A 16,344-nucleotide genomic window follows, 5' to 3' on the forward strand; every position below is an offset into this window, starting at 1 on the left:
TATGTTATATTCCTCAAAATCTTGCTGTTTCCATCCTCACTACAAGGGCTAAAACTAAGCTGAGACTTCCTATTCTGTACAGATCATTTCCTAGGAATGCCTTTTATCTCAAGCAGCGTGAAAGGTGACACCAGTAGAGAGATAACACTGGATCCCCACCTATCACAGCAGAGATCTGCTTCCCCCCTGAAAAATGATCTCTGTAAAAGACTACAAATCATCTGAATGGGACAGGTCCCGTGTAAAGCATGTCACTAAATGCTGTTGAACAGCTAAGGTAAGATTGATGCCTACAAAAAATTACAATGAGATAAAAAAAGATTAGAAAATAAACAGGTTTCTGCATCTCTAATCAGGATAAATCTAGGCGACACTCCCTTTAAAAGGAATATGGTCATCCTGTTCACCTACATTAAACCCAATACACTGGAATTACAGTGTGGGGGAACAGGAGACCTATGAGGGGTCAATAGGGACTATTTATCAAAACCTGTCAGGAGGGAAGTTGCTGTGTTGCCCATAGGAACCAGATTTGTTTGAGGTCTTTTTATAAAGTGATCTGATTGCTATGGGCAACTTTTCCTCTGGACAGATTGAGAAATCTCCCCCAATGGAGTTAAATACATACCTGTAGTGTCCCTCTGAAAATCCATTTCTATGCCTGCTGAATTGCACACAGGAGGCAGGCCTGCCAGATGAATTTAGATTGTCACTGGTAATGTGAGCACTCATGAGACTAGAGCCCATGAATATTCAAATTCACCCGACAGGCCCACCTCCTGTGTGCAAGTCAGGCAGGATAGAAAAGGATCTTCAGAGGGACACCGCTCCAGACTACAGGTACATACTTAAAAGGAGTAGTCCTGTCCTGAAAAACATATCCCCTATCCTAAAGAATAAGGGATAAGTTTCAGATCGCACTTAAAATTTAAAGATTGTAACCCTACCAGTACTTAGCTTCTGAAGTGGAGTTCTTTTCTGTCTGACAACAGTGCTCTCTGCTGACACCTGTCTCAGGAACTGCTCTGGACAGTCTGAGGCAGGTGTCAGACAAAACTCCTCAACTAGAGCTGCTAAGTACTGGTAGGATTAAGTTTTTTTAAATAAAAGTAGTTTACAAATCTAACTTTCTGGAGCCAGTTGATATGAAGATTGTTTTTCACAGGAATACCCAGGAAATGCTGTTATGAGTTTGCCACAAGCCATGTGGAAGAAGGAGTTTTAGTCTGATGAGACCATAACATTTTGGCCTCAGTGCCAATTGCCATATGTGACAGAAACTGATCACTGGACACAATCCTTACAGTATAACATGGTAGCACCTTGCTGTGTGGATGCTACTGTTCAGCAAGTACAGGGAAACTGGTCCAGATTTTAACCTTCAAAGTACTACGTATGTTATGTATAAAAGATAAAAAAATAAACTATAAATGTTTAGCAGACTGCTTTTGCTAAATTGGACTAGGACTACACAGGGACTTGTCCATTATCCTAGATGTAATTTTGGTGATTGCAGTGCTACTATATGGCCTCAGAAAAAGACATTAAGGTTGAGAGATAGGCAATTCAAATTTGGGTTCAGTATTGGCACAGCTCCTTGAAAATTCCACGCACTCAGTTTGATGCATCCCAATGTTTTACTTCAGAAACACATGGTCTTTACAGAGATGTTTTATTGGAAATTTTAAATACACTTTGCCAACATTATCCATTACAGACAGGCAAAAAGCATTACTGAGGATGAAGGTGTTGTGGATGAGTGCTTTCAAGGAAACATTTTAATAAGTCTTTAAGAGTGCTCTTCTGCAAGTTTTTCAGCCTTTGCTACTGCTTCCTCAATAGGTCCTACCATGTAGAAAGCCTGTTCGGGCAGATGATCATATTCCCCTGCAAGAAAAATTTAAATTTTATATTTTCACTATGACTCCGTCCCAAAGTTGTAGTGCAGAGTGCTTGAGTTTCAATAAGTGGTGCCAAAACCTCAATGGCATTCATTTTTTGTAAAATAGTGTCAACAGAATCAATAGATTGGCCCCAATTTACTAAGAGTGGAGCGTAGTTCTTTGTGGTTTAATTCCCTACAATTTTCCCACAGTATTTACTAAGGTTACCCTACATTTTGCACTTTTCCCAAAATTTTACTTTTTTTTTACACATGCTCTGATTTGTCAAGTTTCTAACCTCAAGTCCTCAAATTTTCTGTGGAAACCTTAGTAAATATATATTTTTTGCGAAAGTGCCATGCCCTTTTTGGCTACCACACCCAGTTTTCCACGACTTTCACACCCATTTTTCGTGTTCTCAGTAAAATGGAGAGTTAGTCAGGATTCTTTCAATTCTGGCACACAACCCAACAAAACATGTCAGGTTTAAGATAGTAAGTCAGGGCCATTATCTCCATTTTAAATTACCTTGAAGGATCTGCTTGAATCCCTTAATGGTCTCTTTGAGTGGAACCAGTTTGCCGGCATGTCCAGTAAAGACTTCAGCAACCTGGAATGGCTGGGACAAGAAACGCTGGATCTTGCGAGCTCTGGCTACAGTAAGTTTGTCTTCTTCTGACAGTTCATCCATACCCAAGATAGCAATGATATCCTGCAGTGACTTGTAGTCCTATACGGAAGAGGGACATTCAGGGTACAATGAGAAGTTCAAAAGCTACAAGGAGCTCACAACAGGGTATTCAAATGAACACTGAACAAACCTGCAAAATCTTCTGCACACCACGAGCTACATCATAGTGCTCATTACCCACAATATTGGGGTCCATGATACGGGAGGTTGAATCCAAGGGATCCACAGCAGGGTAAATTCCAAGCTCAGCAATAGCACGAGACAATACAGTTGTAGCATCCAAGTGAGCAAATGTGGTAGCGGGGGCAGGATCTGTCAAGTCATCAGCAGGTACATAGATTGCCTAGAATACAAAAAAGGTGGAGAACTTGAAAATTAAGCCTAACTACTGACAGAAACCCACATAAGATAAGTAATGCCTTCTCAGATTCAAAGTTGCTTCAGCAAACTCAGTAGAACGAAAGTCTGATGTTACTCATCATTTAAGGCATTTGGTACAGCTATAATCACATTCAGAATTGTTCTGTACGTGGATAGCTATTATATCGCAAGAGCTCACCACACAAAGCAAACATACAAATTTTGACCATATATTTTCAAAGTTAAACCTATGACATTCCAAGAGATCACTTCACAAGCCTGCTGCATCAGGTGGTACAAACCTGCACAGAGGTAATAGATCCCTTCTTTGTGGTTGTAATTCTCTCCTGCATTGTACCCATATCAGTGGCCAGAGTTGGTTGGTAACCGACAGCTGAGGGAATACGTCCCAGCAAGGCAGACACCTACAGAACACAAACAAATTTAGCATTCTGAAACGTACTCATGTCATGTAGCAGAGAGGCAGAAGTTAAGTGATTACCTCTGAACCAGCCTGGGTAAACCTGAAGATATTGTCAATGAAAAGCAGCACATCTTGTCCTTCTTGATCTCTGAAGTATTCAGCAACAGTAAGTCCAGTCAAAGCAACACGAGCTCTGGCACCAGGTGGTTCATTCATCTGTCCGTATACCAGAGCCACCTTTAAGTAAAAAATAATAAAATTTCAGGTTACACATCTGTGTCAAGGTTTAAATATGCAGACCTACATACACCGATGTTCTTTAGGGGGGGGGAGAAAATAAATAAAAAAAAACAGCAAGTTAACTACCTTATGACAAGCCAGCAAGTGCTACTAGACCCACTTATGCTTTGTGATACAGCGAAGTCGGATGAATCACTACTTAAGAGTCACATTTACCAGCTACAGAAAACAGTACTCTAGTGTAGAGTACTCCTGCAAAAAACAACAAACAAAAAAAGAACCACACAACTCACCTTCCTGGGTTCCGCGGAGCTCCACTACAGCTGATCGGTCCTCCGGTCCATCTTCATACTTCCGTGTGAACGAAGCGTCACATGGTGCTCAACCTATTATGGGCCAAGGCAGAACATTGCGGTGGCCGGCGATAGGCTGAGTGCCATGTGACGCTTCGTTCACACGGAAGTATGATGAACATGGACCAGAGGACCGATCAGCTGTAGTGGCACTCCGCGGGAACCCAGGAAGGTGAGCGATTGTTTATTTCATTTTTTTGCAGCCCGGGCAGGAGTACTCTGCACCAGAGTACTCCTTTCATTTAATGGCATTGAAGACTCCATGAGAGTTATATTGTAGGTCTTGTCAGAAGCTAAAGAACAAACATGAAGCCTTTGGTCACTGAACCTTCAACTTCACATGTCCAAATCCTGTGGTCTTTGATTAAGACAACAGTCCCCAGCTTAAATAGCTCACTACCACAGAGTGGTTCCAGCTCTGGAAGACTAGGGCAGTCATATTATACTTGTGCCATGTACTACCACATTTTCCATGCAGAAGCTAGAGCATGGAGAAGTGTACAGATGCTGATAGTTCCCTGGCAAAACTAAAGGCCAAATTAAGGCTATCTACACCTCTACAAGACAAACCTTTGATGTTGTGTCCTTCAGGTTGATGACACCAGACTCAATCATTTCATGGTACAAGTCATTTCCTTCACGGGTACGTTCTCCAACTCCAGCAAACACTGAGTAACCACCATGGGCTTTGGCAACGTTGTTGATCAGCTCCATAATAAGCACAGTTTTACCGACACCAGCACCACCAAACAAACCTTGAAAAAATAAAAAAAAATTATATATATTTTCTATATCACAAAACCATTAATCAATTGTGTATTTGTTCCTTAGTCTCTTCAGATTGAGTAGGTGTCCTCAGAAGTCTCAGAAGAACGAAAGTATATAAAATCATCATAAGAAACTATACAATTGTTTTGGTTATATTGAACTGTCAGAGTTCTGAATGTTTGATAAATGTCAAGAGTTAAGACTATTGAACATCCTTTGCCCTCAGACAGCTCAGTATCTATATGAACAAATGAGGCCTTTCTCCACCTATGAGTAGAGTCAAGCATGGTAAGACATTCAACAGAAGCACAAAATATGTACTTACCAATTTTTCCTCCTTTAGCATAGGGGGCAAGAAGATCTACCACCTTGATTCCAGTAACCAGAATTTCCTGCTCAACGCTCATTTCAACAAACTCTGGTGCTTCAGCATGGATAGCAGCATGCCTAAATGTACATACATGACAGAAGTCAGGCAATAGCACGATACACAAGGATTTGTTAATGTGAGAACAAAGGGGGAGATTCATCAATTTTGAATGCGAGAAGCAGCTTTTTTGCATTCTTTTCGACTGCTGTGCGCCCTATTTACAAAAAAGGCGCACAGACTTGATAAATATTGCATATTTTTTGTTACCTAAGAAAGCGCTTGGAGATGCCAAAAGCACAGGCATTTTTTTTAAATTACACCATAATCTAAAATCAGGAAACACTATGGGCAACACAGCTATTTTTCCTTGTCAAGGGGTTAGATATTTCAGCCACACGTTGCTATTTATAGGACCTTTAAAATGAAAGCTTTGAAGTAGTAAAAAAACAAAGAGTTTGGCTTTTTACATTGAAAATTAAGACTCAATTCTAAAAGCTGCGGCCAGATGGAGATATTAAAGCAAAACTGTTCTTTATCAAAAATGTGGATTTGTAAATTAGAAATAAAGATTTTACATTTAATTTGGTAAAAAGATCGACCACTTTAGTAAATGTAAAGCAGCACATCAATAAAGTTATGACATTGAATATATATCTCCCCGTTAGCGCATTACTAAAAATATGACCCCCGCCAGAGCATAATGTGACCCTGCCAGCACATTTGTCCTAATTTTCTATTGCAGCGCTATAGGTAAAAATTATATCCATCAGATGGCATCCAGCAGCCGCCGGCCAGATGATCCTGACAGATATACTATTCATTCATAGCACGGCGGCTGTATATATAGAAGCGCTGTGTGGGGCAGATAACGCTATATGTCTGCCCCTCCAGCACATCTATATACATATACAGCCTCCACTCTATGAATGAATAGTATATCAGGATCATCTGGCCGGCGGCTGCTGGATGCCATATAATTTTCACCTATAGTGCTGCAATAGAAAATTAGGACAAATGTATAGATATATATATATATATACACACACACACACGTGCTGGCAGGGGGGGGGGGGGGTGGTCATATTTTTATGAATGTGCTGGGGGGGGCAGATATGTAGCCCTCTATGCATCCTCTGTGACATCAGTTCAATCTCAGGTGAGGCTTAAATACTTGTTTACAGGGCGGAGTTAAAGTACTCCAAATACCTCCCACCTCACCGGAGATCTAACCAACTTGGTAATAGTTGAACAATAAAATGCATAAAAGCAACAAAGTTCAGACATGGATGGATCAGAGTACATGTGAAATGAGAAAGGGAAGCAGAATCAATAATGAAATAATTCACGATGGACATTTAGACCCGATGGGGCACTTGTCTCCCATTCCCCCCCCCCCCCCCCCCCCCAACGTGAATTGCCAAAATGCCTGTCAGCCAACTATTCGTAAGCATCCCTCTCTTATTCCAGCATTCACATGTTCAATAGTAGAGATGAGCGAAGTTAGTGATTCGACTCATCACAAACTTCTCTGCAGTTGCTGACTTTAGGCTGCATATATTAGTTCAGCTTTCAGGTGCTCCGGCGGGCTGGAGACTCTCCCCATCTTTCACAGCCCACCAGAGCACCTGAAAGCTGACCTAATATATGCAGCCTAAAGTCAGCAACTGCAGAGTTATGGTCTACAATAAAGCTGCATTTTAGTGCTGGACCATCTATTTCTTGACAAGGATTTGTTTCCTGGTTAAAGTAAAGTTCAACATAAGGAATTTCCCTACTGGGGGGGGGGGGGGAGAATCAGTAGTGTTTTATCTGAATGAAACTTTAAAGACTGTCCGAGCGCCCACCAGATTTTTTAAGTGTGGGGAAGGATCCTGCACAGAGGTAAAGTTGTCCAGTTGCCCATAGCAACCAGATAACTTCTTGAAGTTTTAAAGACTGCCTCTAAAGAAATACAAATGGTTGCTATGGGCAACTGTTCCATTTTCCTCTGCACAAGTTTTAATAAATTTCCCTCTATGTGGCCTATTAAGTGCATCCTCTGGGCAGCACAGTACTCCCTTATATTAAAGCAATGAGATCTATTACAGAAAGAAATTGAACACTCATTTTGTACAGGTTCTTAATTTTTAAATTAAAGCTCTCATTACAGATCTGTGTGCTGTAAAAACAGTGATCCCTTAACCCCTAGATGAGAGCGTGCATGTATGCCCTTGCTGTCTGGGACTTAACGCACCAGGGCCTAAATTTGCGCCTTGGAGCATAGGAGCTGGCTGCACTCAATATGTGGAGAGTGTCAGCAACTATGAGTAGCACGTAGGCATAAATGCCTTTTGCAGTTAGCTCCAAATTGGACTCTACAACATCACAGGGGTCCAATGAGCTAAAATGGTGGAAGCCCCCTTTGGGTCTGTAGGCAGGCATAACTTATTTCTCTTGAAAGGCGAGAGGAAAATTGAAGTCTTAAAATGAGCTGTCCAGTGACAGAAACCCACCGCTTCAATTCTGCTTCGCCACAGACTCTCTGGAGGTTCTGTTTGTGAGCTTTTAAATAGACTAGGAAGAAACTATGTTTGAATGAAAAGTTGAGTAGTTTCTGCAAAACCTTTAAATCAATTAAGCATGTGTAAAACGCATATAACAGTTTTACAATGTGCCCTGTGTAAAGAGGTAAGGCAATATGATTTCTATTCTAACCAGTTCCCCCGTTATCCTTTCCCACTTTGCAATTCTCATCAAGAAAGAATGCTGACAGACCTAGTAGTATTGGAACTATGGATGGTTGAGGCAGTTGAGTACAGTGACCCTGAGTGCCTGCTACAGTGCTACCTAAGCGCTAATAACTACCTTAAGGCAGTCATGTAAAGTCCATGTTGTCTTATAGAAAGTTCTCTAAAATAAAAGCCAGTGTACCAATTCAGTCTAGAACCAGAGCACAAGTATCAAAAGCAGTTTGGGTAAAGACAGCATTTGACACAACTACTCACTGTTTGGTTGTAATAGGGCCCCTCTCATCAATGGGTTCACCAATGACATTCATGATTCTTCCAAGGGTCTCAGGACCGACAGGAATTCTGATTGGTGTGCCAGCATCAAGAACCCTCTGCCCTCTGACCAAACCTTCAGTACCATCCATGGCAATTGTTCGGACAGTGCTCTCACCTATTCCAAAAGAAAGTGGCCATATTGAAAGCCCAAGAAAAGGACCTACTATGAAAATTTCCTTCTGTTGTCTAAAGTTCCTAATGTGGCCTCTACATATATCTACAGAATTCTAATACATTTACGATCACACTCTTCTCAGATCAATAAGTTGCTTCAGAAGACTCAGAAGAACGAAAGTCATGATTGATGATCATCAAAGAAGGTGTTTTTCTCTTGTACTACTTGGCTCATCCACTGCAGGAAACCAAATTGAGTTCTTACTCAGAGGTCACCTCTATAATACAAGGCTTCCAGTGACCCTTAATTTAGGCTTCTCTCTAAATAAAGTATGACTGCTCGTTGGGTCATAAGTCAGTCTTACCTGTTGCATCAATGAGATGCTCACTGTTCCATGGCATGAAACAATTCCTATACATAGTTAGAACTTAATAAGCCACTATAGAAACCTTAACTATAGTAAAATGGAGTAAAATTTTCCTTTAATACTCAACCCAAGTGCTGAGCAACCTCCAGAACCAGCCTGGTGTCCCTGCCCTGGACCTCCAGTGCATTCAGAATTGGTGGCAGGCCTTCATCAAACTGGACGTCGACCACGGCTCCGATGACAGCCACGATACGGCCGGTTGCTACGCCTGGTTTAGCAGCTGTAGCAGCCTGAGCTGCATAGTCTCTTTCTAGGAATTAAAAACAGTGAATAAGAAAGGTGAAAGTAACTGGTAGAGGCCAATGTGGCTGCGTCGCTGTCAGATTCATAGACTAAGTTAAGAGTTCATGTACACTGATCAGTTCAATGATGAATTTAAAGCGTATAGCGCATCAAGTTCAGTCTGATACTGATTAAATGGGATTGGAAAGTAGAAATTTACATTCATCAAAACCTATGTCTGTTTCCCAACCAGGGTGCCTCCAGCTGTTGCAAATCTACAACTTCCAGCATGTCCAGACAGCCAAAGACTTGCAACAGCCGGAGGCAGCCTAGTTGGAAACACTGACCTATGTAGAGGAAAAGTGGAGGAGTAGTCTAGTGATCAGGTTGCACCACTCTTCCTCAACATTTTGATAACCTCCCCATTGATCCAGATCATTTTAGAGGATGAATCCTTAGTAGAGGCCTAGGAGACTGTCTTTCCATTCCTATTCTGCCACATTTCGTACCAAGTTCTAAAATCCAGCATGGAGCACAAATTATTCCAGCAAGTAATTTTGAGTGAATGTTACTGTGGGCACACCAGCTGTGGAACATGTCACTTTGTACAACTCTGCACCTTGTGAGCTATGGCATGGATTCAGACTGGAAACTATGGGACAGGCTAGACCGGCATCTCCACAACCAGTGCACCTCCAGCTGTCTAAACTACAACTCCCAGCATGCCTGTACATTGTAACAGTTGAGGCACTGAACTAGCAAAATGTATCAGGCCTTGGTTACAATGTGCACTATTACTGCAGTGTTTCCCAACCAGCATACCTCCAGCTGTTTCAAAACTACAACCCCCAGCATGCCTGGACAGCCAGAGGCTGTCCAGGCATGCTGGGGGTTGTAGTTTTGAAACAGCTGGAGGCTTACTGGTTGGGAAACACTTACTGTAATGCAAAAATGTATTAAATCTTTGCAGAGCATTGAAGAAATTGCCATTTCAGTAATGACTTAAAAATGTCCAGTTCCCTCCCTGCACAATGACATATAAAGCTGACGCTGCGATACAGTAACCCCACTAGGTGTACACAAGGTGTCCTCCATTGCCCCAGGTCACACATAGGAGAAGGTCACCCGGGAGGGAAGACAGAGCGCCGTGCACACGGAGGACACTCCGACTCCACAAGGTCAGACTCCAGGGACGGCGGCCGGAGCACATAGAGCCCACAGCCGCCGCCTCCTCCGCCCACCATGTGCTCACAGGACGCCGTCCCCCCTTATGGCTGCGCTCTGTAATGTGCGGCGTGTCCCAGGCCTCACCCGCATAACAGCGGCCTAGTCCCCACTCAATGACACCGCTAGGTCACCGCTCAGGAAACACAAGACCGGCTACTTACGGGCCTGCAGCGCCGCAGGGGAGCTCCTCAGCAGGCTTTGTCCCAGCTGAAGGGAGCTGGCGGCCGGCTTGAAGGCCTTGAGGGCCCCGGCGGAGCAGCGTCCAACAGCTCCTAACATGGCGGCGGCAGAAGGAGAGAGCAGCAGACGAAGGAGCGCTCTGCAGGTCTATGTCTGGAGGCGGGCTCAAGAAGCGGAACGCCTACACGTCATGGGGGAGGAGGTGGATTTTAATTGGATGGGCTTGATGTCACTCTTCGAGTTTCTCTAATTCTATTGGATAGTTGGAGAAACAGGACGGGATGTGGCGCCAGAGGACGGTCAGCCGGGATGGGCGGGGCCTACGTGGCAGCGTGACCTGTTCGGTCATGTCCTTCACTGTCTTTAGAGATGGTGGAAAGGGAAGTGTGACGGTGTGAGGGCGGGGCTGGGCTCCGGTATGGACGCCGGTGTCTCCGGTGAATTTATTAAAGCGCAACTGTCACATGACATCGGCATAGTTACCTGTCCACACTGATCACAAGCTGTTTCCGTGTATAATGCAGTCATACATTTGGCTGTTTATTCTGTGGTGTTAGCTCCATAATTAATAATAAATAAAAAAAAAGACTGTATTTGGCGAGGTTTCTACATAGGGTTTTTTTTTTCTGGCGTTTTTTGGAACACTGGAGGAGATTCATCAAAACCTGTGTAGAGGAAAAGTCGACCAGTTGCCCATAACAACCAATCAGATCGCTTCTTTCATTTTTGAAAAGGCCTCTGAATAATGAAAGAAGCGATCTGATTGGTTGCTATGGGCAACTGGTCGACTTTTTCTTTGCTCAGGTCTTGGTGAATCTCCCTCACTGACATTAAAGTTTTGAGTCAAGGTCAGAAGCGGATCCAATAGGGAGGAGAAGTAGAAGTCCTTCCTTTTCCCTTCCTTTTGAATCGCGGCAAATCGCGGCATCCCCAACAGCTTACAGGACAGCAGGAGGGTCCCCACCTTCCTCCTCGCTGTCTGATCGCCGAATGACTGCTCAGTGTGAGATCCAGGCATGAGCAGTCAAGCTGCAAAATCATTGATCAATGGTTTCCTATGAGAAACCATTGATGAATGTAAAAGATCAGTGTGTGCAGTGTTATAGCACCCTATGGGAGCTATAACATTGCAAAAAAAAAAGTGAAGCAAGATCATTTAACCCCTTCCCTAATAAAAGTTTGAATCACCCCCCTTTTCCCATTTAAAAACAACTGTAAATAAAAATAAACATATGTGGTATCGCTGCGTGCGGAAATGTCCGAATTATAAAAATATATAATTAATTAAACCGAGCGGTCAATGGCGTACGCAAAAAAAATTTCAAGTCCAAAATAGCAAATTTTTGGTCAATTTTTATATCATGAAAAAATGAATAAAAAGCAATCAAAAAGTCAGATCAATACATAAATGGTGCCACTAAAAACTTCAGATCAAGGCACAAAAAATGAGCCCACGTAACGCCCCATATGCCCAAAAATTTAAGTTGACGTATAAATTTTCCTGCATGTAGTTAGGATTTTTTCCAGAAGTACGACAAAAGCAAACCTATATAAGTAGGGTATCATTTTAACCGTATGGACCTACAGAATAAAGATAAGGTGTCATTTTTACCGAAAAATGTACTGTGTAAAAACGGAAGCCCCAAAAATTTACAAAACTGCATTTGGTCTTCAGTTTTTTCGCACAATGATTTTTTTTTTCCGTTTCGCTGTAGATTTTTGGGTAAAATGACGGATGTCATTACAAAGTAGAATTGTTGGCGCAAAAAATAAGCCATCATACGGATTTTTGTTAGGACAGGCCGGATCTTACTGTGAGGAATCACAGCAGGTGACCAACAGGAGGTAGATTCTCTGGGCCTGTGTGGATAGAGACTTGAGCCGTGCCAGGGAGCAGGGTCTAAGGTGCCATCGGTCTTCACCAGAGCCCGCCGCAAAGCAGGATGGTCTTGCAGCGGCGTGTGACACCCAGGTCGCTACCCCTGGCACGACTTGTCCACACAGGTAGCTGGGGGGTAACGTGGCACAGACAGAGACTGGCAGGACATGGCAGGCAGGACGTGACTGGCAAGGCAGAAGGACAAGGCAGAACACGGGAAAAGGAAAGGCCGGAACTAGGAACAGGTACACAGACTCAGGGGCAGGACTTGGACTTGATTCAGGGGCAGACTCAAGTTAAAGATCCCAAGGATCAATTACCCAAGTGAGGGGTGGACTAAACAAATGTTTATTGTATACTGCAACTCAGTCCAAAAGGACTGAGTAAAAAAGTCCACTTATTTTCCCTCACTATAATTTGTTTAAAACTTGACTTTTATTACTGAAAAAACTAATTATATGAGCTGAAAATGAATTAAAAGTCCAGCATCATGAGCACACTCTGTGATCTCTATATACTGTTGTCCATTTGGACTGACATTGATTTTTAGTAATCAGCACACCTGCAGTGTGTGCTGATAGTTGGTGCTGATGTTAAAATTCCTCACACTGCCCCCCCCTTTTCCCATAAAAAAAAAAAAATTGTGTAAATAAAAATAAACATATGTGGTATCGCCGCATGCGGAAATGTCCGAACTATAAAAATATATTGTTAATTAAATCGAACGGTCATGGGCGTATGCGCGAAAAATTCCAAAATCCAAAATAGCGTATTTTTGGTCACTTTTTAAATCATGAAAAAATGAATAGAAAGCGATCAAAAAGTCTGATCAATACAAAAATGGTACCGATAAAAACTTCAGAACACGGCGCAAAAAATGAGTCCTCATACCGGCCCGTACGCGGAAAAATGAAAAAAGTTATAGGGGTTAGAAGATGAGAATTTTTAACATATAAATTTTCCTGCATGTAGTTATGATTTTTTTTCCTAAGTACGAAAATATGCAACCTATATAAGTAGGGTATCATTTTAACCGTATGGACCTACAGAATAAAGATAAGGTGTTATTTTTACCAAAAAATGCACTGCGTAGAAACGGAAGCCCCCAAAAGTTACAAAATGAAATTTTTTCTTCAATTTTGTCGCACAATAAATTTTTTTTCCGTTTTGCCGTGGATTTTTGGGTAAAATTACTAATGTCACTGCAAAGTAGAATTGGTGGCGCAGCAATTAGCCATCATATGGAATTTTATGTGCAAAATTTAAAGCGCTATGATTTTTAGAAGGTGATGAGGAAAAAATTAAAATGCAAAAACGGAAAAACCCTGCGTCCTTAAGGGGTTAAGCCAGTACATGTCCAGGCCCATCTGAAGTTTTCTAGAGAGTATTGGGAGAATGTAATATGGTCAGATGAAACCAAAGTAGAACTTTTTGGTAAAAACTCAACTCATCGTGTTTGGAGGAGAAAGAATGCTGAGTTGCATCCAAAGAACATCATACCTACTGTGAAGCATGGGGCTGGAAACATCATGCTTTGGGGCTGTTTTTCTGCTAAGGGACCAGGCTGACTGATCTGTGTAAAGGAAAGAATGAATGGGGCCATGTATTGTGAGATGTTGAGTGAAAACCTCCATCAGCATGGGCATTGAAGATGAAACGTGGCTGGGTCTTTCAGCATGACAATGATCCCAAACACACCGCCTGGGCAACTAAGGAGTGGCTTCCTAAGAAGCATTTCAAGGTCCTGCAGTGGCCTAGCCAGTCTCCAGATCTCAATCCCATAGAAAACCTTTGGAGGGAGTTGAAAGTCTGTGTTGCCCAGCAACAACCCCAAAACATCACTGCTCTAGAGGAGATCTGCATGGAGGAATGGGCCAAAATACCAGCAACAGTGTGTGAAATCCGTGTGAAGACTTTCAGGAAACGTTTGACCTCTATCATTGCCAACAAAGGGTATATAACAAAGTATTGAGATGAACTTTTGTTATTGACCAAATACTTATTTTCCACCATAATTTGCAAATAAATCAATTAAAAATCAAACAATGTGATTTTATGGATTTATTTTCTCATTATGTCTCTCATAGTTGAGGTATACCTATGATGAAAATTACAGGCCTCTCTCATCTTTTTAAGTGGGAGAACTTGCACAATTGGTGGCTGACTAAATACTTTTTTGCCCCACTGTAGACATGATGTCCTAGATGTGCTCAATCAGATTCAGATCTGGGGGACGGGCGGGCCAGTCCATAGCATCAATGCCTTCCTCTTGCAGGAACTGCTGACACACTCCAGCCACATGAGGTCTAGCATTGTGTTGCATTAGGAGGAACCCTGCCAACCGCACCAGCATATGGTCTCACAAGGGGTCTGAGGATCTCATCTTGGTACCTAATGGCAGTCAGGCTACCTCTGGCAAGCACATGGAGGGCTGTGCGGCCCCCCAAAGAAATGCCACCCCACACCATTACTGACCCACCGCCAAACCGGTCATGCTGGAGGATGTTGCAGGCAGCAGAAAGTTCTCCGCTGCGTCTCCAGACTCAGTCACTTCTGTCACATGTGCTCAGTGTGAACCTGCTTTCATCTGTGAAAAGCACAGGGCGCCAATGTCAAATTTGCCACTCTTGGTGTTCTCTGGCAAATGCCAAATGTCCTGCATGGCGTTAGTCTGTAAGCACAACCCCCACCTGCGGACGTTGGGCCCTCATACCATGTTTCTGACCGTTTGAGTGGACACTTGAACATTTGTGGCCTGCTGGAGGTCATTTGGCAGGGCTCTGGCAGTGCTCCTCCTGCGCCTCCTTGCACAAAGGCGGAGGTAGCGGTCCTGCTGGGTTGTTGCCCTCCTATGGCCTCCTCCACATCTCCTGATGTACTGGCCTGTCTCCTGGTAGGGCCTCCATGCTCTGGACACTATGCTGACAGACACAGCAAACCTTCTTGCCACAGCTAGCATTGATGTGCCATCCTGGATGAGCTGCACTACCTGAGCCACTTGTGTCGGTTGTAGACTCTGTCTCATTCTACCACTAGAGTGAAAGCACCACCAGCATTCAAGAGTGACCGAAACATCAGCCAGGAAACATAGGAACCGAGAAGTGGTCTGTGGTCACCACCTGCATAACCACTCCTTTATTGGGGGTATCTTGCTAATTGCCTAGAATTTCCACCTGTTCATTTGCACACCAGCATGTGAAATTGATTGTCAATCAGTGTTGCTTCCTGAGTGCACAGTGTGAGTTCAAAGAAGTGTGATTGACTTGGAGTTACATTGTGTTGTTTAAGTGTTCCCTTTATTTTTTTTGAGCAGTGTACATGGAAATAGCTTCAAATATGTGTGGTCAGTTTTATGTGTCGATTTAATGTGACAGTTATGCTTTAAGGGTATAGGGTCACACAATGTATATACGCAAAGTATATCACGCTGCAGGAAATCCTCTGCATATTCGCCTATAAGCAGATGCACAGGGCTACCCCTCGTGTGTGCAGTGAGGTTTGGAGGCAGGCCCAACAAGCCCACGTCATGCCCGCCTTCAAACCTTGCTGCACACACAGGGCTCCGCGGGTAGCCCTTTGGGAATACGCAGTGGATTTCCCGCTGCACAGAGGATTTCTCAAAGTGTGAAAATCGCTACATGTGCATTAAGGGTGTATTCACACTCACAGTATCCTGCACATATTTAATGCTGCAGATTTTATGCCATAGATTTCAATGTAAACTACATAACTGAACACAGCATCAAATATGTGCGGGATACTGTGAGTGTGAATACACCCTTAAGGTAGGGTCACACTTAATGTATAAGCAGCGTTTTTCATGCTTTGCAAAATCCTCTGCACAGCGGGAAATCCACTGCGTATTCTCAAAGGGACTCCCGCGGAGCCCCATATGTGAGGAGTCCAAATACAGGAAGCAGGGCTCTGTACGCTGAGGACAAGCAGTGCTCTGTGCAGTGAGCACAAGCAGGGCTCTGTGCAGTGAGGACTAGCAGGGCTCTGTGCACTGAGGACAAGCAGGGCCCTGTACACTGAGGACAAGCAGGGCCCTGTGCAGTGAGGAGAAGCAGGGCTCTGTGCAGTAAGGCTCTGTGACATGCTTTGGGCTCACACATCAGGATGATTGACAAACCAAGAGCCTGCACAGAGCCCTGCTTTTCC

General features: G+C 43.3%; 1 protein-coding gene and 3 non-coding genes across 4 annotated transcripts; all 4 read right to left on the reverse strand.

The window, feature by feature from the left end:
- Positions 1–1,655: 1,655 nt before the first annotated feature.
- ATP5F1B (ATP synthase F1 subunit beta) lies at positions 1,656–10,471 on the reverse strand. The gene is made up of 10 exons (XM_056562416.1): positions 10,286–10,471; positions 8,743–8,925; positions 8,074–8,248; positions 5,045–5,166; positions 4,522–4,706; positions 3,437–3,595; positions 3,237–3,359; positions 2,705–2,917; positions 2,412–2,613; positions 1,656–1,887 (listed from the first exon to the last, which is right to left on the reverse strand). The coding sequence occupies exons 1-10, from the start codon at positions 10,401–10,403 to the stop codon at positions 1,790–1,792; spliced, it is 1,578 nt and encodes a 525-aa protein (XP_056418391.1). The 5' UTR covers positions 10,404–10,471; the 3' UTR covers positions 1,656–1,789.
- On the reverse strand, positions 2,993–3,062 carry LOC130359748 (small nucleolar RNA SNORD59). The gene has a single exon (XR_008890431.1). It is a non-coding gene; the product is annotated as a small nucleolar RNA SNORD59 (small nucleolar RNA).
- On the reverse strand, positions 4,783–4,852 carry LOC130359749 (small nucleolar RNA SNORD59). The gene has a single exon (XR_008890432.1). It is a non-coding gene; the product is annotated as a small nucleolar RNA SNORD59 (small nucleolar RNA).
- On the reverse strand, positions 8,382–8,454 carry LOC130359746 (small nucleolar RNA SNORD59). The gene has a single exon (XR_008890430.1). It is a non-coding gene; the product is annotated as a small nucleolar RNA SNORD59 (small nucleolar RNA).
- Positions 10,472–16,344: the final 5,873 nt, after the last annotated feature.

This window comes from Hyla sarda, chromosome 2 (assembly GCF_029499605.1).
Source record: "Hyla sarda isolate aHylSar1 chromosome 2, aHylSar1.hap1, whole genome shotgun sequence".
Taxonomy (NCBI): Eukaryota; Metazoa; Chordata; class Amphibia; order Anura; family Hylidae; genus Hyla; species Hyla sarda.